The sequence below is a fragment of the Muscardinus avellanarius genome (genome assembly GCF_963383645.1).
Source record: "Muscardinus avellanarius genome assembly, chromosome: 4".
Taxonomy (NCBI): domain Eukaryota; kingdom Metazoa; phylum Chordata; class Mammalia; order Rodentia; family Gliridae; genus Muscardinus; species Muscardinus avellanarius.
In genome coordinates, this window is record NC_137789.1 from 130,442,597 (window position 1) to 130,464,027 (window position 21,431).

General features: G+C 43.3%; 1 protein-coding gene across 1 annotated transcript in view; it reads left to right on the top strand.

The window, feature by feature from the left end:
- PI4K2A (phosphatidylinositol 4-kinase type 2 alpha) overlaps window positions 1-17,801 on the top strand; it is a gene marked incomplete at both ends in the record, with an annotated part of 35,070 nt that extends 17,269 nt beyond the window's left edge. Inside the window, 7 exons of the mRNA XM_080695083.1 lie at window positions 4,881-5,012; window positions 5,383-5,536; window positions 7,381-7,442; window positions 10,563-10,662; window positions 11,478-11,611; window positions 12,053-12,112; window positions 17,640-17,801. Coding sequence (XP_080551209.1) covers window positions 4,881-5,012; window positions 5,383-5,536; window positions 7,381-7,442; window positions 10,563-10,662; window positions 11,478-11,611; window positions 12,053-12,112; window positions 17,640-17,801 — 804 coding nt within the window. The remainder of the gene's footprint in view (window positions 1-4,880; window positions 5,013-5,382; window positions 5,537-7,380; window positions 7,443-10,562; window positions 10,663-11,477; window positions 11,612-12,052; window positions 12,113-17,639) is intronic.
- Between the last annotated feature and the right edge of the window lie 3,630 nt (window positions 17,802-21,431).

The window sequence follows — 21,431 nt, forward strand, 5'->3', positions numbered from 1 at the left end:
AGGCCTTCCTTGAATCTGTGATCTTCCTTTCTCTGCCTCCCTAGTACTGGGATTACAGTCGTGTGCCACCACACCTGGCTACCCCCAGCTCTTTTAAAATTTTTGTTTTAAGCTGAGCGTGGTGGCACACGCTTGTAATCCCAGTATTCGGGAGGCTGAGACCAGAGGATCGTGGTTCGTGGACAGCCTCAGCTACTTAGTGAGGCCCTCTGCCACTCAGTGAGACCTGTTTCAAAATAAAGAATAAAAAATAGGTCTGGGTATGTAGCTCAGAGGTTGAATGCCCCTGAGTTCCATCCCCAGGCCCACAAAAAAAAAAAAAAAAAAAAAAAAAAATTTGTTTTAGAACAGAGTCTCACTAGGTTGCTGAGATTCCCACTAAGTTGCTGAGGCTGGTGTTGAACCTGCAGTCCTCCTGTCTCAGCCTCCCAAGTACTGGAAATAAAGACACGTGCCAACACATCTGGCATCTTAAGGTTTTTTAGAAGAAAATTTGACTATTGTGAATGGTTGACTATCTCTGCTCCTTTTCTACTAAATAGTAAGCCAAGTAGTCTGTAAGTTCCTGGAAGTCAGAGACTTTTTCTTAAGAAATCTATCTCCCATGCTCAGCACATAGCAAAATACTATATTTATGTGTGTTCATTAAGTACCAGGTGTATCAGCAAATGACATATCATGAGAAATCATACCAAGTAGGCTCCAGCTTCAGGTCTCTAGAGAGAATGTTTGACCAGGCTTATAATAAGTTTCCTTTGATAGTAATTTACTGCCTGGCTTTGTGCAAGTCATTCCCTCACTTTATGCTTTGGGTTTTTCTTTGTGTGAAACCTAAAGCATAAAGTATGCTAAACAGCATACTTTCAGTCTCCTGCCTAATCGGAAATCCTTTTGCTAGATCTCTCCAAAACTCTAGAATCTCTTAAATACTCCTTGCTCATGAGCCTGTGTGCCTTCCTTTGCCTTTGCTAGGCAAACAGCAGACTACCCTGGGTCTGTGCCTGTCTGCTCTGCTGGTGCTCTGGAGAACAGTGCATAAGCATTCAGAGGGCTGGGGCTGGGCAGGGCAGTGCACTCCTGGAATCCCAGTACTGGGAGGCTGACACAGGATAGCAGGCTCCAGGACGGCCTCAGCAAGTAGTGGGACTCTTCTCAACCTAGCTGTTTCTACTGCTTCCAAGTAGTGAGATTCTCATCAACCTAGCGGTTTCTACTGTGTCTATTATTTCTACTGTTTCCCAGTAAAAACAAAATAGGGTTGGCAGTGTAGCTTGGAGGTAGAATGCCCCCTGGGCTTGATATCCAGTAACACACACACACACACACACACACACACACACACACACACATCCAGTAACACACACACACACACACACACACACACACATCCAGTAAAACACACACACACACACACACACACACACATCCAGTAACACACACACACACACACACACACCCTTGCAGTTTATTGTGTTATCTTTGGCCAAGTCAACTAATCCCCTAGGCTCAGTTTTCTCACTATAAAAATAGGGATATAAATAACTACTTGTAAAATCAGGCATGGTGGCACACGCTTGTAATTCTAGTACCTGGGAGGCTGAGACAGGAGGATCCACAGGTTCATGGCCAGCCTCATCTACTTAGGCCCTCCACAATTGAAACTGTTTCAAAATAAGGAATAAAAAATAGGGCTGGGGGTATAGTTTGTAGGTAGAATGCTCCTCGTTTCAATCCCCTATACCAAAAAATAAAAAAAAGTATTTGTAGAGTGGCTATCAGGATTACATAAAATAATCTAGTCCAATGCCTGGCTCTAGTAAACACTCCTAAATATTAACCTGTGGTATTTGCTTTTTTTTCTTTTTTTTTTTTTCTTTAATGGTACTCGGGATTGAATCCAGGGGAATTCTAACCTCCAAGCTATATTCCTAGCCCAGTTTTGTTTTTATTTTGAAATAGGGTCTCACTATGTTGATGAGGGTCTCACCACTTGCTGAAGCTGTCCTTGGACATGTGATCCTCCTGTCTCAGCCTCCCAAGTACTGGAGTTACAAGCGTGCACCACCATGCCCAGCTAACCTGTGGCATTTTTATGAGTTACTCTAATCATTAGTGTTACCCTCATGACCCCTTTCTTTCCCATCTGTGGTCTTCTTCCCTCCCTGTTAAAGAATCTTAAAGACCTGAGGCTCTTTTACATCAGAAAGTCAGCAACAGTAAAAAACACTTGTCTCCCATGAGATTGAGATAACTTTGCAAGCTTATGTTAAGAGGAATTGCTCCCTTCCCTGCCTCTCCTAACCTTCTGACAGGATTCTATCCAGTTGATCAGAGCACCTGTCACTATGGAAACGGGCTCACAATTGTGATGGAGCTACAAATAGGTTCTAATTTGCACTTGCTGTTTCTGTTTTCTGTTCCTGTGAGATTTCAGGTTATGATAGTTTCATTAGTCATAGGGAAAAAGTGGTTTGTTGGGAAGAATGAGTACAAGTAAATCTTATAGGAAAAGGATGTCTATGGCTTCAGAGAGCCAGGTTTTCATCATGGAAACTGGCAAAGTAGTCTTCGGAAAGCCCCTTTTCCTTCATTCCTGTGCCTAGATTTCCTCATTTGTAAGACCTATTGCAGTTCCTTGCACATCCACTTTAGGAACCCGGTTAACATTGGATGGAGGGAATGAGAGGAGGAGGAATGGATAGCAGGGAATTATTTACTTATGAGCTTCATGGGTAAAATAATGAGTTATTTATAATGAAATTTGCAAGGCTTAGGACCAGAATTTTCTTATAAATTTGATTTAAAGTATTCTAAAACCTTCTTGTTGTCATCTCTGAAATAAGCTTATAACTCATTCATCCATTCATTTTATTCATTCACTTAATAAATAATAAGCATGTGCCAAGTCCTGTGTCAGGTGTTGGGATGTTAATGTGAATATGATGTTCTTTGCCTACCCAAATCTCATGAGTTTTAAGAGAGACATTAGTGGGGAAAATATACCAAGTGATGCGTGGACATATAAATGTGTCACTTTGAATTCACTATGTTATATAATTTCAGTGTACCAATAAAATTGTACATGTGAGCCAGGTGGGAGGCTGAGACAGGAGGATCAAGGGTTTGTGGCCAGCCTCAGCTACTTAGGCCCTTCGCCACTCAGTGAGACCCTGTTTCAAAATAAAGAATAAGCCGGGTGTGGGGGCGCACGCTTGTAATCCCCGCACTTGGGAGGCAGAGACAGGAGGATCGCGCGGGTTCGAAGCCAGCCGCGCTGGCTTAGGAGACCCTGTTTCCAAATAAAAAGATATAAAATAGGTCTGGGAGTGTAGCCCGGAGGTAGAAGGGCTTACAGGAACCCCAGTACAAAAAATAAATAAATAAATAAAGAAAGAAAGAAAGAAAGAAAGAAAGAAAGAAAGAAAGAAAGAAAGAAAGAAAAAATAGGGCTAGGGGTGGATCCTGGAGGTAGAATGCCCTGGGTTCCATCCCCAGTTTTTTGTTTTTTTTTTTTTGTTTGTTTTTTTTAAACAGCACTGGGGATGGAACCCAGGGGCATTCTACCTCTGAGCTATACCCCCAGCCCTGTTTTCACTGAGTTGCAAGTAGCTGAGGCTGTCTTTTTTTTTTTTTTTTTTGGTGGTACTGGGGTTCCTGGAAGCCTTTCTACCTCCGGGCTACACTCCCATGGGCTACACTCCCAGACCTATTTTTTTTTACCTTTTTATGTGGAAAAAGGGTCTCTTAAGCCAGCAAGGCTGGCTCCGAACCAGCATGATCCTCCTGTCTCCACCTCCCAAGCACAGGGATTACAAGCGTGCGCCACCACGCCCAGCCTGAGGTTGTCTTTGAACCATGATCCTCCTGTCTCAGCCTCCTAAATGCTGAGATTACAAGTGTGTGCCACCATGCCCTGCTCTCAGCCCTCAGTTCTGGGGAAAAAAAATTTTGTGTGTGTAAAAAAGAGACATTAGATATCTGAATGGATAATCACAAGATGGGAAAGTAAGTGTAATGAAGGATTCATATACAGCTTACAGTGATATCACTGAATTTGACAAGTGTAATATCGATGGCCCATTGCAGTATTTTTGAATAGGCAATGTATGCATCTAGTGCAAAAGTCAGAAGGTACAAAAGAGTCAACAGAGAAAAGTAATTCAGCCTTTGCCCATTCTTGCCTCCTGGTGCTCAGTTTTCTTCCTCAGAGGCAGTTACTAGTTTTTGTGTATAATGTTCCGGGTACAGTTTCTTCATAAATTTAGAAGTCCATTAAAAGAAAAACAATTTTCATGCTTATTTTAATATAATAAAAATAATTGCACAAAATATTAAATTCAAAAGTAAATAAAATGGTTATAACAGTAAATTGCAATTTGTTTATATCTGGAAAGAAAATAAGCACTCGGCCTATTCTTGTAATCCAGGAGGTGACTTTGTTAGTCATGGTAATTCAAACTAACTGCTGTAACAACTCCTGAATCTCAATGGCTTAATATATTTAATATGAATGATTTCTTGTTCATATTTTTGGGGCAGCCCTCCCATATCCCATGTCATTCATGTAGTCACAAGGCTTCTTTCATGGTTTGGCTTTATCATCTCAGACCCCTTTATTTCTCGCTGCGCAGAATGGGGAAATGTAAACTAAAGATCCTTGGAGATTTTAGGGGCCAGGCCTGGAAATGGTGAATTTACATCAGTCCATTGGCCTGAACTAGCCATGTTCCCTTTCTTAGTTGCTAGGAAGCCTGAGAAATTTATTGTTTCTCTGTGTCCTGGAAGATCACCATTGGTGAGCAGCTAGCTGTCCTCTCCCATTGTGGTCTGTTCCCTTTAACTTAACTCTAACCTCAGTTTCTCTTCTCTTTCCACCATAGGTAGTATACCTGGCCAGTGAAACCTTCAACTATAGTGCCATTGACCGTGTGAAGTCCAGGGGCAAGCGGCTTGCACTGGAGAAAGTGCCAAAAGTTGGACAGCGGTTTAACCGCATTGGGCTACCACCAAAGGTATGCAGATGTTATGTGGCTTATCTGAGGTGATGTTTTACAGTGGCAGTCATTGAAATGGGGAAACAGGATGCCTTCAGGCATGAATATAGGCATGTAAATACTCTGCCCTGGGTCTCCATTCTTCCTCAATTTTTTTAAGAGACAGACATAAATTTCTATTCCTCTGAACCATTTGTATGGGCTTCTTTAATTTAAATGGATGCTCTCTGTCACATCCCTTTTCCCGTGTACTTGCAAAGAAATACATATAAAGATCATTCTTCTTCCTGCTGTAACTCCATAGGGCTTTAATGAATCCCCAGATTACTCCTGTGGTCTCTGGACTTGGGCTGTAGAGAAACGCTGTGTTTCTTCCTCTCGGTTGCAGGTTGGTTCATTCCAGCTCTTTGTTGAAGGCTACAAAGATGCAGACTACTGGTTGCGGCGTTTTGAAGCAGAACCTCTCCCTGAGAATACTAATCGGCAACTACTGCTGCAATTTGAGCGCTTGGTGGTGCTAGATTACATTATCCGCAACACTGGTGAGCAGCCAGGGGTGGCCCCAGGCCCTGTGCCAGGCTCTGCTGAGGCCTGGGGGCAGAGGCGTGGGTGCTGGTGACATGTAGGGTTTAGAAATCAGTCACTATCAGGAGTTTTTTTTTTCTTATATTTAAAGGCTCATGTGCATTTAGGAAGTCTTAGAGAATGCTTTTCCAGGTAAAACTGTCTAGACACATCATTTTTCCAGAGACACATCATTTGTCCAGAGGTGGTAAGGCCTGGAGTCAGTATTTACATTTTATTAGCCTCTTTCTTGGTGCCAGACAGAAGACACTTGGCTCTAAAAAACACCATGAAGAGCCCTCTTATACTTGATCCCAAGTCATTCCTATAGCATCAAGAGGCATCACAGGATGCGCATGCGTGTGTGCGCGCGTGCGTGCGTGCGTGCGTGTGCATGTGTGTGTGTGTTACTGGGGATTGAACCCAGGGACATTCTACCTCTGAGATATACCCCCAGCCCTATTTTTAAAGACTTTTTATTTTGAAAAAGGGTCTCATTATGTTGTAGAGGGCCTAAGTAGCTGAGGCTGAGCACGAATCTGTGAGCCTCTATTCTCAGTCTTTCAAGTACTAGGATTACATGTGTGTGCCACCTCACCTGGATTTGTTGATATTTTTAACCTTGCTTTTTATCTATTTCTTAAACATAATAATATATATGTGTATGTGTGTATATGTATATATATATACATATATATATTTATTTTATTTTATTTTGTGGTGGTACTGGGGATGGAACCCTGGCTACACTCCCAGACCTATTTTATATTTTATTTGGAAACAGGGTCTCTTAAGCCAGCGAGGATCCTGAGCAATCCTCCTGTCTCTGCCTCCCAAGCGCAGGGATTACAAGCTTGTACCACCACACAGGGCTAAACATAATAATATTTTATCTTAAATGTTTTACAGTCAGTATAAGATACTTCCATTGTTTGAAGACTCAATACATTGTTTTAATTTTCTTCTGTTTCTGTTTTTACTCATATTATCTTGTCTCTTTGTATATCTGATTATTTTTGGTTGTCAGATAATTTCTATCAGAAATTATAGAAATATTTAAAGGCCTGGGATGCTGGAATCAAACCTGTCTGGAGGATGAAGTCTGCTTTTGGCCAGGAGCTAGGTCACTAGCAACCAAGGTTCACTTTAATTTTAGGTGCTGGGGCCAGTGCTGACTTATTTCCAAGGTATAGCCCTTCAGGTCTTAGCCCAAAGCATGAATGACTTGCCCGAGTCCCTCCTCCTTATCAGTGACTCTGTTACAATTTTGTGTCTCACTAGCACCACAAGGTATTAGAACACTGCTCTACCCAAAGTTCTAGCCACTTCTTTCCAAATCAGCAGGTCTTATAGGGGGAAAGAAGCCACAGATACTGGAATCTTACCTTTGGATTTTTTTCCCTCAGAACTTGTCTCAAATTCTTTGTGTGTGTGGGTAGGGGATTCAATTGGGGATTGAACCCAGGGACATTCTACTTCTGTGCTATACCCCCAACCCTATTTTATTTTTTATTTTGAAAATAGGTCTTACTAAGTTGCTTAGAGTCTTTCTAAATTGCTGAGGCTGGCCTTAAACCTGCAATCCTCCCATCTCAACCTCCCAAGTACTGGAATTATAGGTGTATGCCACCATGCCTGGATGACTCTTTAATTCTTAGAGTTTTGTTAAAATCACTGGTACCTTCTGAAGATTTTTAGATATTTTATCCAGTTTTTACTAGTTGTTTTCAGTAGAAGGGTTGGTTCATATGTTCAAAATATTGATCTATCATTATTAAAATTAAAAGCCACCCTGATTATTCCTTTATATTTCTGTTCACAGATCGAGGCAACGACAACTGGCTTATTAAATATGACTGTCCAATGGATAGTTCTAGCTCTCGGGTAAGAGGTTGTTCTGTATTTCAAAGAAGAGGGTGAGGAGGAATATATTTATAATATAGAAACACATAAAATGATCAGATACTTAAGTCACATAAGTTTAGAAAAATTAGGAGCCAGGCGTGGTGGCGCACACTTGTATTCTCGGCATTTGGGAGGCTAAGACAGGAGGATCGCAGTTCGCAGATAGCCTCAGCTACTTAGGCCCTTTACAACTCAGTGAGACCCTGTTTCAAAATAAAGAATAAAAAATAGAGTTGAGGGTGTAACTTGGAGATAGAATGCCCCTGGGTTCCATCCCCAGTACCGCAAAAAAAAAAAAAGAACAATAATTAGGGAAGCCCAAGGCTTTAGAATTAGTATATTAGACAGGAGTGATGGTAGATACCTATAATCCCAGTACTTGGGATGCTGACACAAGAGGATCACATGTTTGAGGCCAGCCTTATCAATTTGGTAAAATTTTCAGCAACTTTGAAACAGTGAGATCCTGTTTAAAAATAAAAAATAGGGCTAGATAATTAGCTCATAGGTATAGTGCCCCTAGATTCAATCCCTAGTATTTCCTACCCCCAAAATAGGTATATTTGATTTTTAAAATTTATTTTTCCAAATATGTATTTTATGGAACATCCTACTGAATTGGATGAAGAAAAGGGCAAGAAAGTTTGGAACACATTTGGAACATTGTTTGTTTGTTTGTTTGTTTGTTTGTTTGTTTCTTTCTTTCTTTCTTTCTTTCTTTCTTTCTTTTTTTTTTTTGGTGGTACTGGGGTTCCTGGAAGCTACACTCCCAGACCAATTTTATATTTTTTTATTTGGGAACAGGGTCTCTTAAGCCAGCGCGGCTGGCTTTGAACCTGCGCGATCCTCCTGTCTCCGCCTCCCAAGTGTGGGGATTACAAGCGTGCGCCACCACGCCCGGCAAGGAACATTGTTTTTTTTAAGCTTCAAATTGCACAGTAGCCTTGAGGACTGAGAGATACTGCATGAAATGAACCTGTTTTGTTTGGTCTTTTTTTGCAGTGCTGGGGATGGAACCCAGGGCATTCTACCTCCGAGCTACACCCCCAGCCTTATTTTTTTTCTTTATTTTGAAACAGGGTCTCACTGAGTTGCAAATGGCCTCACTAAGTAGCTGAGGCTGTCCTCGAACCATGATCCTCCTGTGTCAGCCTCCCAAATGCTGGGATTACAAGCGTGCGCCACCACGCCTGGCTTTGTTTGGTCCCTATTTAAACCATAGGACATTTTCATAACTGATCACAATTCCATAGAACTAAGTTTAGTGCAAGCTGCTCCTATACCTTTCTTATTCTCCTGTTTCTCTCATTCTCTGCCATTCTTCTGCTGCTGTTCTATCTATTTGTCATTTATTTATTCATTCATTCATTTATTATGGTACTGGGAATTGAGCCTAAGGGCATTCTACCTCTGAGCTATACTCCCAGCCATATTTTATTTATTTTATTTTGAAACAGGGTCTTGCTAAATTACCACATGCTGGCCTTGAACCTGCGTTCCTCCTATCTTAGCCTCCTAAGTACTGGGATTATAGATGTGTGCCCTATGCCTGGATATACATGTTTTAAAAGTTAGAATGCTACCTGGAGGAGAGTGAGGTTGATTTTTATGTTCCCCCTCTCTCTCTCTCTCTCTCTCTCTCTCTCTCTCTCTCTCTCTCTCTCTCTCTTTTTCTCTCTCTCTCTCTCTTTTTCTCTCTCTCTCCAGTGTTGGGAATCAAATCCAGGTCTTTTTACATTTTAGGCAAAGGTGCTGCAACAGCTCTAGCCCTGGTTTTTATTAATTTTTTTCTTTTTGTGGTACTAGGGAACTCAAGGATAGTCTACCACTGAACTACATCCCCAGGGTCTTCCCCACTTTTTTTTTTTTTTTTTTTTTTTTGCAGTACTGGGGATGGAACCCAGAGGCATACTACCCCTGAGCTACACCCCAGTCCTATTTTTCATTCTTTATTTTGAAACAGGGTCTCACTGAGTTGCAAAGGGCCTCACTAAGTAGTTGAGGCTGTCTACAAACTGCAATCCTCTTGTCTCAGCCTCCCAAATGCTGGGATTACAAGCTTCCGCCACCACACCTGGCTAGTTCCCCCTACTTTTTAAAGTTACTAAAGCTGGCTTCAAACTTGTAATCCTCTTGCCTCAGCCTCCCAAGCTGAAATTATAGGTGTGCACCACTGCACCTGGCTCCGGGTTTTTATTTTATCCTTCTCTAATACTAGCTTTCAGTCTTTGTGTCTGAATTATTGGAGAGCTGTAACTCAGTGGTAGAGTACTTGCCTAACCTGTGCAAGGCCCCACGTTTGATCCCCAGCACTACAGAAAACAGAACAAACAAAAAACCAACCAGATCAATATTAAACAGTGCAGATTCCTCAGATCTTTACCCCAGAAATGGATTAATCAATCTGGGGCAAAACTCAGGATTGCACAGTTTAATAAGGAGTCCCAGAAGATTCTGATGTAGTTGTCTTGGGACTGCAGTCCTGTTCCTGTGATGGCACCAGTGAACCTGAAACATGGAGCTCTACAGATAGTGAGTGTCCCTATCATGGGTTGTCACAAGAGGCTGCCCAATGTTTTTCCATTCAGCTCTGATCCTTTTCATTTTTATGTATCATTGAAGCAGGGAACAGACTCTCTTGTAAAAGAACAGCCAACTTCTGCGGTTGTTTTCTCACTGGAGTACATGGTTGCCAGTGGAGTGGAGTCTGAGTCAAGGTCTACATACATGGACCTTGGCCAACTGATTGATTTTTCTTTCTTCTTTGCTACTCATAGAATTCTCAGTGCTTTCCCTAGAAGGGATGGCTTGTGATGATCTTTGTTATTGTCTTCATCCTTCTTACCAGGGACTGTTGCAATTTGGGGAAGCACATCTTTCCCATGATAAGAAGGCAGCTCTAAGAATCTTGAACAAGCAAGGTCAGAAGTACCATAAATGTACCAAGTTCAGTTAACAACTAGAAACCAGCTCAGAGGGTAGCTCCACATAAGTTAAAGGATTGGTGTCTGAGGGGGTGAGATGGCTTGCTTTGCTGCTACTCTCAGGGTCCTGAGGCAGATGGTATTCCTAATGATTTAGTCTTCCTTTGCTCTGCAGGACACAGACTGGGTGGTGGTGAAGGAGCCTGTTATCAAGGTGGCTGCCATAGACAATGGGCTGGCTTTCCCTCTAAAACATCCTGATTCCTGGAGGGCATGTAAGTCTCACTACTGGCTTTCAGTCTTTGTGTCTGAATTATTGGAAGAGTTTTCTCATTGCAATGTAGATAATAATACTTCCATCACAGGATTGTTCTAAGAATGAATGAAAGAATGCATCTCAGGCCTTTAGCACAATGACTAGCACATGGCAACTATTCCATGATGTAATCTGTTAATATTATTCTCACTAGAAGCATAGGGGTGGCAGAAATTAGAAGCATAAAGTATGTAGTTCAGTGGTAAAGTACTTGCCTAGCATGTGTGAATCCCTGGGTTTAATCCCCAGTACTGCCACCGCCCAAAAAGAAATTATAAACAGAAAGGCGAGTTTTCTCAACTCTACATTCTTCTCATTCTCTTTGAGGATAATTTTTTCATAATTTATTTTATTTGAGTCTCGACAGATAAGCCTTTATCAGTGTCCTGGTTTTGTTGTTATCCCCTATATCATTATAACTGAGAATCTTTTCAAAAGTGGGAGAAACAAATAGTCATTAGCCCCTTTGTAGCACCAGACTTCATATTCCGAAGGACCATCTCAGTGTCTTAATGGCAAGTAGTGCTTCTGGATAGTCTTGTGTTTTGAAAGATCATATAACTTCTGGGAAAGAACTCTGGAATTAGGCAGATCTGGGTTTGAGTCCTGGTTTCTCTACTTATTAGGCAGTGGAACTTTATGGTTATTAGTACTTTTTCTTTTCTGTCATATGTCAAGGAAGAGGGATTTCTGAAAGTGCCCTGATAGTAGAAAACAAAGATGAGTGGAGAGTTTCCTATTACAAGTTTTGCTTTCAGCCTTTTCTTTTTACAGATCCTTTTTACTGGGCCTGGTTGCCTCAGGCAAAAGTCCCATTCTCTCAGGAGATCAAAGATCTGATTCTTCCAAAGATATCAGACCCTAACTTTGTCAAGGACTTGGAGGAGGACCTATATGAACTCTTCAAGGTTAGTCCTGGGAACCTCAGCCTGGTTACCAATTGAAGACATTCCTTATGGCTTTATAACTGGTCATGATGCAACACCCATCTGACTTGAGCACCAGTGGAGAGCAAGGTTCCCACATATGGACAGTATGACCTGGTGTGGATGGGTTTGAAAGAAATGGATCAAACTACTGTGTATCTTCTGCATCACATGGCTACATCAGGACACAGGACTCTTGTTTTCAAATGAGCCACTAGAGCCTGGAATTTTAGAAGAAAACCAAGATATTTTTCTTGTTCTCTATTTCCTGAAAAGGAGGAATTCCTAGGGTGCTAGTTGACCTCATCAAGCCCCATAATCCTTATGTAGGCTTTCTTTATTAGAAAGTTTCTATCTGGGAAGAGAATGGGCTCCTCTGGAGGATTCACATAGGTCCTTTCTCCTTCTGCCCTTCTTTTACAGAAAGATCCTGGTTTTGACAGGGGCCAATTCCATAAGCAGATTGCTGTCATGAGGGGACAGGTAAGCCTGGGACATCCTCTTCTCTTTTTTTATTTTATTTTTTCAGAAGTGGGGATGGAATCCTGGGGCATTCTACTTCTGATTTGTACCCCTACCTCTATTTTTCACTATTTTGAAAGTTTTGGGGGCCTCACTAAGTAGCTGAGGCTGGTTGCAAACCTGTGATCCTCCTGTCCTCCTGTCTCAACCTCCCAAGTACTAGGATTACAAGGATTACAAGCATGCACCACCATGCCTGGCTCTGAGACATTCTCTAGGTGTTTTTTTTTTTTTTTTTTTTTGCATCTGTCTGGGAAGGCTATATGCTCATGTTGGGCAAATGTGCAAAGCTTGTGTGGCTGACTGATTGCTTTTTTTAATTTTTTGTACTGGGGATTGAACCCAGAGGCATTCTACCTCCCAGCCTAATTTTGCTTATTTGGAAACAGTCTCACTAGGTAACCTAGCTTGACAGCCTTGCTAACTTGCCAAGGCTGGCTTTGAACTTGTAATCTTCCTGTCTCAGCTTCCCAAGACCTGGGATCACAAGTATGGGCCACCACACCTGGATAGCTCGTGCGTTTTAAACCCTTGTCAGCCTGTGCAGTACATGTTTGTAACACGGGAGAGGAAGGGTAGCCCTCACCAGTCTCTTACTTTTTCTGTGGGGTCCAGTGCTTGCTGAAGCATTCACTATATGCTTCTTTCTGTGCCAGTTGCAGAACAAGTTATTGGTAAATAAACCAGGGCTCAAGGCAAGCCACATATCTTCATGGCTAAGAGCTGGTCTCTGGAATCAGACTGCCTCACCACTTACAAACTTTGTGACCTTGAGCAAGAGCCTCTTTTCTTGCATATACGATAGGTCAGTAATAATACTTTTCACAGCTGGCCAGAGGATTGCATGAGGTAATGCATATCAGTTGTTAAGTAAAAATAATGCCTGGTAGCCAGGTGTGGTGGTACATACCTGTACTTGTACTTGGGAGGATGAGACAGAAGAATTGTAGGTTCAAGGCTAGCTACAGCAACCTAGCAAGACTCAGTTATATATATATATGTATTTGTGTGTATGTATATATATGCATTCTACCTCTGAGCTATAACCCCAGCCCATTTTTATTTTGAAACAGGGTCTTGCTAAGTTGTCAAAGCTAGCCATGAACCTGTGATCTTTCTCTCTAGGCCTCCTAAAAACTGAGATTACAGGTGTGTACAACCATGTTTGGCTCAAACAAAACACTTTTTAAAGCTAAGGGGATAGCTCAGAGTTAGAACACTCCTGGGTTCAATCCTCAGTACCACCAGGGAAAAAGAAAAAAAAAGCCTGGTATATGGTAAGCATTCAAATTGACTATGGTTATAATTTTGTTGCATTTCAGATTGTATTATTTCTTTTTCCATTTTACCTTTAAAGGGAATTATGGAAACCCAAGACATTGTTAATCTTCAAAAGCATAATAAAGAATATGCTTGAGCTGGGCATGGTGGCGCACGCTTGTAATCCCAAAGCTTGAGAGGCTGAGACAGGAGGATCACACAGAAAGCCAGCCTCAGCTACTTAGTGAGGCTCTCAGCAACTTAGTGAGACCCTGTTTCCAAATATTTAAAAAAATAGGTCTGAGAGTATAGCCCAGAGGTAGAAAAGCCCCTGGGTTCCACCCCCAGTACCACCACCCCAAAAAAAATATATATGCTTAAGAATGATTTAAAGACTGTAGGCCACTGGCATCATGTGTATCACCTTGCAGTTTTTCTGAAGAGAGACAGATGACTTAGCAGTTAAGGTTAGAAACTGTTAGGTTAAGGACACAGATGGTTAGTGTGTCTGGGTTTGAAGCCTGGCTCTGCCATTAATTAATTAACTACCCGTAATGTCTCTAGCAAATACCTTAATCCCGTCTTCATGTCTCCATTTGTAACATGGAATTAATAATAGTACCTGCTTCACAGGGTTATTAGGAGATAAATTATTTGAAACACTTGGAGTAATATCTGGTATTGAAACACTCATGACAGCTATTATGGTTATGATTCTATATATAGAAAAGTCAGAGCCAGGCATGGTGCTGCACGCTTGTAATCCCAGTACTTGGGAGGCTGAGACAGGAGGATCACAAGTTCAAAGCTAGTCTCAGTAGCTTAGTGAAGCTCTCAGCAACTTAATGAGACCCTGTTTCCAAATAAAATATAAAATAAGTGTGGAGGTGTAGGGTCTGGAGGTTTAGTTCAGAGGTAGAAGGCTGCTGGATTCCATCCCCAGTACCACACACACACACACACAAAAAGTCAGCTTCTCATATCTTTTAAGGACATGATGGTCTTCCTAGCCATAATCATACATTTACTTCTTACCATAAACCAGTAATGTGGTTTCCCTAGCTTTCCCAGTTAAGCCTGGCAGAATTTTCAGAAGCCTTAAAAGTCCCATGCTGTACTCTTACAGAATTCAGCATACAGGATTAGGCTTGCTTCCCAAGCTTTTATAGGTGTGCCTTGTCCCATATTGCATCATCTTCTCCGGTCCCTTTCCAGCATAGTCCCTTGTATCCAGTGAGGGCCATTGTCCAGGTGGCAAGAGGTGGGGGTGGGAGAGTACATTTTTTATCTTTTTTTCTATCTTGTGCTCTTAATGCCATCAGAGAGGTTTTGACATCATAACTGTCAGCTGAAAGATCACCAGGATATAATATATGCAAAGGAAATATTTATTCAAGAATAGAAATCACTTTTAGTTCACAACCAAGAGTGAACCTAAGGTGGTATGTTCTGGTGAGGAATGGAGGAGGGGAAACTTTTAAGGAATCAAGCAGAAAGGTAGTTAGATCTTGCATCACTTGCTTTGAAACCTTGTGGATTGGTTGCTAGGAGGCTGCAGAAAGAAGACTGTAGGGCAGGGCTGTGTCCTGACCATCAGCAGCCTCGGGGTGGGTTGGCCAGCTCTTGGGGAATCAGGATTTTACTTAGTCATGTACACTCAGCCATTTCACCCACCTACATTCCTTCTACTCACCCCTCCCTTCCTTCCTTCCTTCCTTCCTTCCTTCCTTCCTTCCTTCCTTCCTTCCTTCCTTCCTTCCTTCCTCTCTCTCTCTTTTTCTCTTTTGTTTCTTTTTATTGGTACTGAAGGTTGAATCCAGAAGCATTCTACCTCTGAGCTATACCCCTGCCCTATGTTTTTAATTTTTACTTTGAAACAGGGTCTCCATAAGTTCCTGAGGTTGGACTTGAACCTGTAATTCTCCTGTCTCAGCCTCCCAAATACTGGGATTACAGGCATATGCCACCACAACTGGAGCCAGTTCACCTTTCAAAATGACAATTGGGGATTAGAGATATAGCTCAGTGGTAAATAAACCATCTGCTTAGCATGCACAAGGCCCTAGGTTTGTTCTCTTGCACCAAAAAATAATGATAAACTGGCAATCAACCAATCAATCAGTACAAACATTGTCTCTGTATGAACAATTAAAAACTCACCTGCAATTCCTAGAAAGACAGATATGTACTGCCAACTTCCATACATTTTTTTTCTTCTAAGCAGATAAGTAGATAGGAAGATGGAATTTTAGAGAATAAAGGTGGGAGCCAGGCATGCTTGTAATCCAGTACTTGGGAGGCTGAGACAGGAGGATCATGCAGGTTTGAAGCCAGCCTCAGCTACTTAGTGAGGCTCTCAGCAACTTAGTGAGACTCTATTTCCAAATAAAATATTAAATAGGTCTGGGAGTGTAGCCCGGAGGTAGAAAGCCCCAGGGTTCCATCTCCAGTATCACAAAATAAATAAATAAATAAATAAATAAATAAATAAATAAATAAATATGGGGTTACTAGAAAGGCAAGGTGGCATACACCTGTAATCTCATACTTGAGAGGCTGAGATAGGATCATAGGTTTGAGGCCAGCCTCAGCAATTTAGTGAGGCCCTCCACCACTTAGTGAGACCTTGTTTCAAAATAAAAAATAAAATAGGATTGGGAGTGTAGCTCAGGTAGAACACCTCTGGGTTCAATCTCCAGTACAAAAAAAATCCCACAAAGGTGGGATCATAGTCTGATACTGGCACCTTTTCTTCTTTTCTTTCTGCAACATTGTGTACATATGCATACATTAAAAAAATTTTTTTTTCAGTACTAGGGATTGAATCCAGGGGCATTCTGAGTTTCACTTCTGTTTTTTTTTTTTTTTTTTTTTTGGTACTGGGGATTGAACCCAGGGACAGTCTTATCTCTGAGCTGCACCCTCCCTAGCCCTATTTTTTAATTCTTTATTTTGAAACAGAATCTCACTAAGTTGTAGAGGGCCTCATTAAGTAGTGAGGCTAGCTTGTGATCCTCCTGTCTCAGTTTACCAACTACCGGGATTACAAGCGTGTGCTGCCATGCTCCACTTCTATCCCTTTTTATTTTTTGCTTTGAAAAAGGATTTTACTAAGTTGCCTAGACTGGCCTTGAATTCTCAAATCACTGATATTGCAGGCATGTGCCATTGCACCCACCTCTCTCTATATATTTTAATTGTTTTTTTATCCCCTAATTATCAATTTATGTCATTTTTCACTGTGATAAATAATACTGCAACTGGGCATGGCGATGCATGCCTGTAATCTCAGCTGCTCAGGAAACTGAAGCAGAAGGATTGCAAGTTCAAGGCCAACCTGGGCAACTTAGCAAGAATCTCAAAATAAAATAAAGAGCCAGGGATGTAGCTCAGTGATAGAGCATTTGCCTAGCATATGCAAAGCCTTGTATTTAATCCCTGGAACTGCAAAATGACAACAACAACAAAAAACATTTATTTTGTTTGGAAACTGAATGTTTTGTGCATATCCATGATTATTTTCCTATTCCTTAACAATGGAATTGCTGAGTTAGAAGTTCTGTTCATTTTGTGTTGTTTTTTTTTTTGTACTGGGGTTCCTGGAAGCCCTTCTACCTCCGGGCTACACTCCCAGACCTTTTTTTTTTATATTTTTTATTTGGAAACAGGGTCTCTTAAGCCAGCGAGGCTGTCTCCGAACCAGCGCAATCCTCCTGTCTCCGCCTCCCAAGCGCGGGTATTACAAGCATGCGCCACCACGCCCAGCAAAGTTCTGTTCATTTGGAAACTTTTACTGTCAGCTTGTGTGTCTGAATGGTTGCCCCATGGTCATGCAGGAGCATGCCTGTTTCTTTAACTCTTCTCACCTTTTAGTCTCTTCTCTCTATATTTACTAACTGCAAGTACAAAAAATGGGAGGCATCTATTTTCATTTTTTGCATTTTTGAGACCAGGGTCTCTTGAACTTGGCTCAAGTGATCCTCCTGCCTCAGCCTCCCAAGTGCTAGGACTGTAGGCACATGCTACTGTGCCCAGTTTCCATTTGTATTCCTAGAATGCCTCAGAAGGTTTCCGTTTTCTGTTTACTTCCCATTTATATTCCCGCTTCTATAAATACCCTACTTGTATGATTTTCCATTGGTGTGTTTATTCTTTATTGATTTGCAGGAGTGCTCTGTCCGCTGGCCTCCCTAGGCCTTTCTTCACCCATTCCTTTTTCTCACTACAGATCTTAAATCTGACGCAGGCCCTGAAAGACAACAAGAGTCCCCTGCACCTCGTCCAGATGCCACCCGTGATTGTCGAGACTGCCCGGTCCCACCAGCGGTCTGCTAGCGAGTCCTACACACAGAGCTTTCAGAGTCGGAAGCCCTTCTTCTCATGGTGGTAGCCCTGGAGGCAGGCAGAGGAAGTACTGTGTGAGACTTGAGCTGGGAGGAAGCTGGAGCTGGGTGCGGGGAGCCAGAGAAGCCTATGGAGAGCAGCACCTTTACCAGCCCTCCTTCTCCACTCACAGCCACCTTCCTCGGGCTCTCCTACCCATGGGGAGAAGCACAGTCAGGGACAAGAGCACTCCTAGGCCCTAGAGGAGAGGCTGGAGTTCAAGAGGAGTCCAGGTGGCTGGTGAGGAACTCTTCCTTCCAGTACTCCTGGTGGCAGGCTGAGAAAATCTTCCCTCTTGACACCCTGCTCCATTGTAATTCCCTATTATATTCTGCATCAGAAAACAAAAAACAAAAAAAAGACAAAAAAAAAATTTAAATGCTTGTAGCAGAGCTCAGATCCTCTCATGTCAGAAGCCTTTAATCCAGCCCTAAATTTGCATAGACCCAGCCATTTGAGTGCCTGGTAGTTGCTTACTCCAGAGAACCAGGGCTGTGTCAGAGGGCCACCCGGGGCTCACAGTGCTGAGACAGACAGAAGCCACACCTTCCCTTGGGGTTTTTGCCAAATCTTTTCCTAGGTTAGCTTCTTAGAGTAGGCAGGCTTTTGTTCTGCACCTCCCAGAGATTCTGCATTAGGTCTCCAGAACCTCTCTGCTCTCTGCCTTGCTGCAGCTTGCCTGTCACTCAAGCAGAGGCGGGTGGGGCTAGTCTTAAGGAGTCTCTGTTTGAATGGGAAGTTGGTACCCAGCATGTGAAGGGGCTCCAAGGCCCTTGTGTATGCTGGGAGCTGTAAATGGTCTGGGGTGAAGTTACTCCAGCCTTGCTTCCTGCGTCCTTACTCCTAGTCCTCCTCTAATTTGTTCCATATTGTTTTAAATATTTTTTTTCCTGAGTGCTTTTGACTTAGGTGTTCAAATCAGGTCCTGGAATGGGTCTCTGAGGGTTCTGGGGGTAGTCTGGGCTCATTAGAAGACAAGATATCTGGTCCTTGAACTTCTTTATCTGCTACCACTGCTGCATGTGGGGGCAACAGGACTTGCATTCTGCCTCATAATTGGCAGTTTCCCTTCGCTCCTCTTGTCCTACATTGGTTTCTCCATGGCTTCTTGAGAAGGGCAAGGCCCAAAGGGGAAGGCCTTCAAACTGTCCCAGTGCCTGCCCAGCTCAGTGTGCACCTTCTTGCTTCTATGTGTTCTCCAGCTGCCCCCTTGCCAGGTGTTTGAGCCCTTTCTACACCAAAGCAAAGAATGGCCTCAGGAGGGAGTACAAAGGGCGCCACCTGGGCTGAAGGGCAGCTATGTTCACGTTCTGTGGACACTTTACGGTTCTGGCATCCTGCGATTGGTCAATCAGACTCAGAAACTATTTCGAAGGTTTGAAAAACAACCAAAGAAAGGGAGTGAGGACTGTGACTCTGTGTCCTTTGCTTTGCCCAGCTCCTGCCATCCAGGATGCAGAGCAGAGGTGCCTAGCCACCCCTCAGCTGGGCCAGGCTGCTCCCCGTCCATTCCAGTCCCCCAGGAGCCAGCTTGTCCTGGGCTTCTCCCCAGCTGACAGGAAATCTGTGCTGGAAATGCATGCCCTGTGGACAGAGGCACCTCTCTCCTACCTGCCCTGCTCTGCCCTGCCCTGACAATCCCATCCAGCCCATCTGGACTTGGCCTCGGGAACCATGTTTGAGAGAATATCTGCCTTCTGACCCCAGAAGCCAGCAGGGACCCATGTGTGCGTAGCTCTCCACAGATGTCTTCATGTGAACCTGTTGGCAAGGCTTCCCACCCGGGTGTTGGAACAGCCAGAGGTGCCTGAAGAGGAGCTGATGCTTCAACAGCCACATCTGTACTGTCAGACCAGCTTCAGTCAGGAAGAAATTGGGTCCAGTGGAAGAGGGATCTGGTCCCAGGCCTGGTGGGCAAGAGTGCAGGGCTGTCCTTTCCTGGCCTGTCTCCTCTCTCCTTTGAAGCCTGTACTCAGGTTGCATTGAATGTGGACTTTGGGAGAGCTGGGGGCCCTGAGTGCCAGGGTGGGCTTCTAGTGGCACTCCCAGAATGTCCTGTCCCCCACACCAGGGACCAGCGGCTAGGCTGAGAGTACTGCTGCCCACATGTCATTCTTCTAATGCACTGTAGAAATGGTACGTAATGTATTTAAATCAATGCAAATGTATGAATAACAAGTCCAATTCTGACCTTTTCTGTCCAGTTCTCTTTGGGGGAAGACAAGACAAGGAAGAATGCAATTTTAAAGAAAAAGAAACCTGTGTTTCTGTGGAACTGCAGAGCCATGGCTCATGGGACTGTTTCCTCCTGGTAGAGGAAGATAAAGATTATTTCCAAAGTCCTAGTGCTCTGAAAATCAAGAGTATTTTCATAACTCATTTCTAAACCTGGCCTGAGCTGGGCATGGTGGCATGCTCCTGTAATCCCAGTACTTGGGATACAGAAACAGGAGGCTCGCAGGTTCAAAGCCAGCCTCAACAACTTAGTGAGATCCTGCCTCAAATTAAAAACTAAAATAGGGCTGGGAGTGTCGCTCAGAGGTAGAATGCCTCTGGGTTCCATCCCTAGTGACATGCACACGCATGCATGCACACACCCAAGCCTGTACTGATGTGAGGCTATTGTTGATTTGTATTCTCCTTGGTGTGAATATTTGTTGCAGGAATGTTAATCTCTTTTATGAGATTACACACACACACACACACACACACACACACACACACACACACACTGATGTGAGGCTGCTGTTAAAATATATCCTCCTCGGTGTGAATATTTGTTGCAGAAATGTTAATATCTTTTATGAGATTTTTCCCTGCAAGGGACTGTGCAGTATCCTCCTTAACAACTTCCTAGAAGCCAAACAAGTTCTGTAATCCAGTCACCAGCCACAAGGGTTTGGGAGATGATGTGGGCGCACACTTAGGTAAGAGTGGTTTCCCTTCTTGCCACCAGAGGGCGCCACTGCCCCACTGAACCCTGGCTGCCCGCTCGAGGTAATCAAGCAGGTGGCTGGGTGGGCAGGGAAGAGAATGCTAATGAGCACATGGTGTGCTGCTTTTTAGGTGGAGCCAGAATAGTAGGAACAACTCATTTCTCAAGGTTTCTAACCACTGAGAACCTAGGATAATGTAGGTGCTTTTGAGTGACTGGCCGCACTGTTGTCACCTTGAGGTCGGCCCACAGGATGAAGCAGCCGGCTGAAGAGCTCACTGCTGACTGCAGGCTCAGCCAAGCACTCAGTGTCCATGTGTGGGCTGACCATAGCAGCCTCCCCATACCCCCGTGGACCCAGACTGCCTGCAGGGACCCTCCTGTCTCCAGTCCCATAGCCTCTGGAGAAGGAGGCTAGGGCACAGGGCTTTTGGGTGTGAGGTATGAAAGCAAAGAGGCCAGTCCTGATCTCTCTTCTGGGGAACCTCTGTCCCTTCTCCTCTGGCTCCCAGGACTCCATTTTGTGACTTTCCCCTTCTTGAAAGACTCACACAGTTCTTGATGTAAATGCTTTTATTTACCACTTAAGCCATGGTTTCCTCGTGCTGGCCTGAGGGCATTAGCGTGTGGAGCAGGCTACTAGGCCATGGGTGACAGTAGTAGCCAGAAGATTAGTTGCAGAAGTGGTGAGGTGCTGCGTCT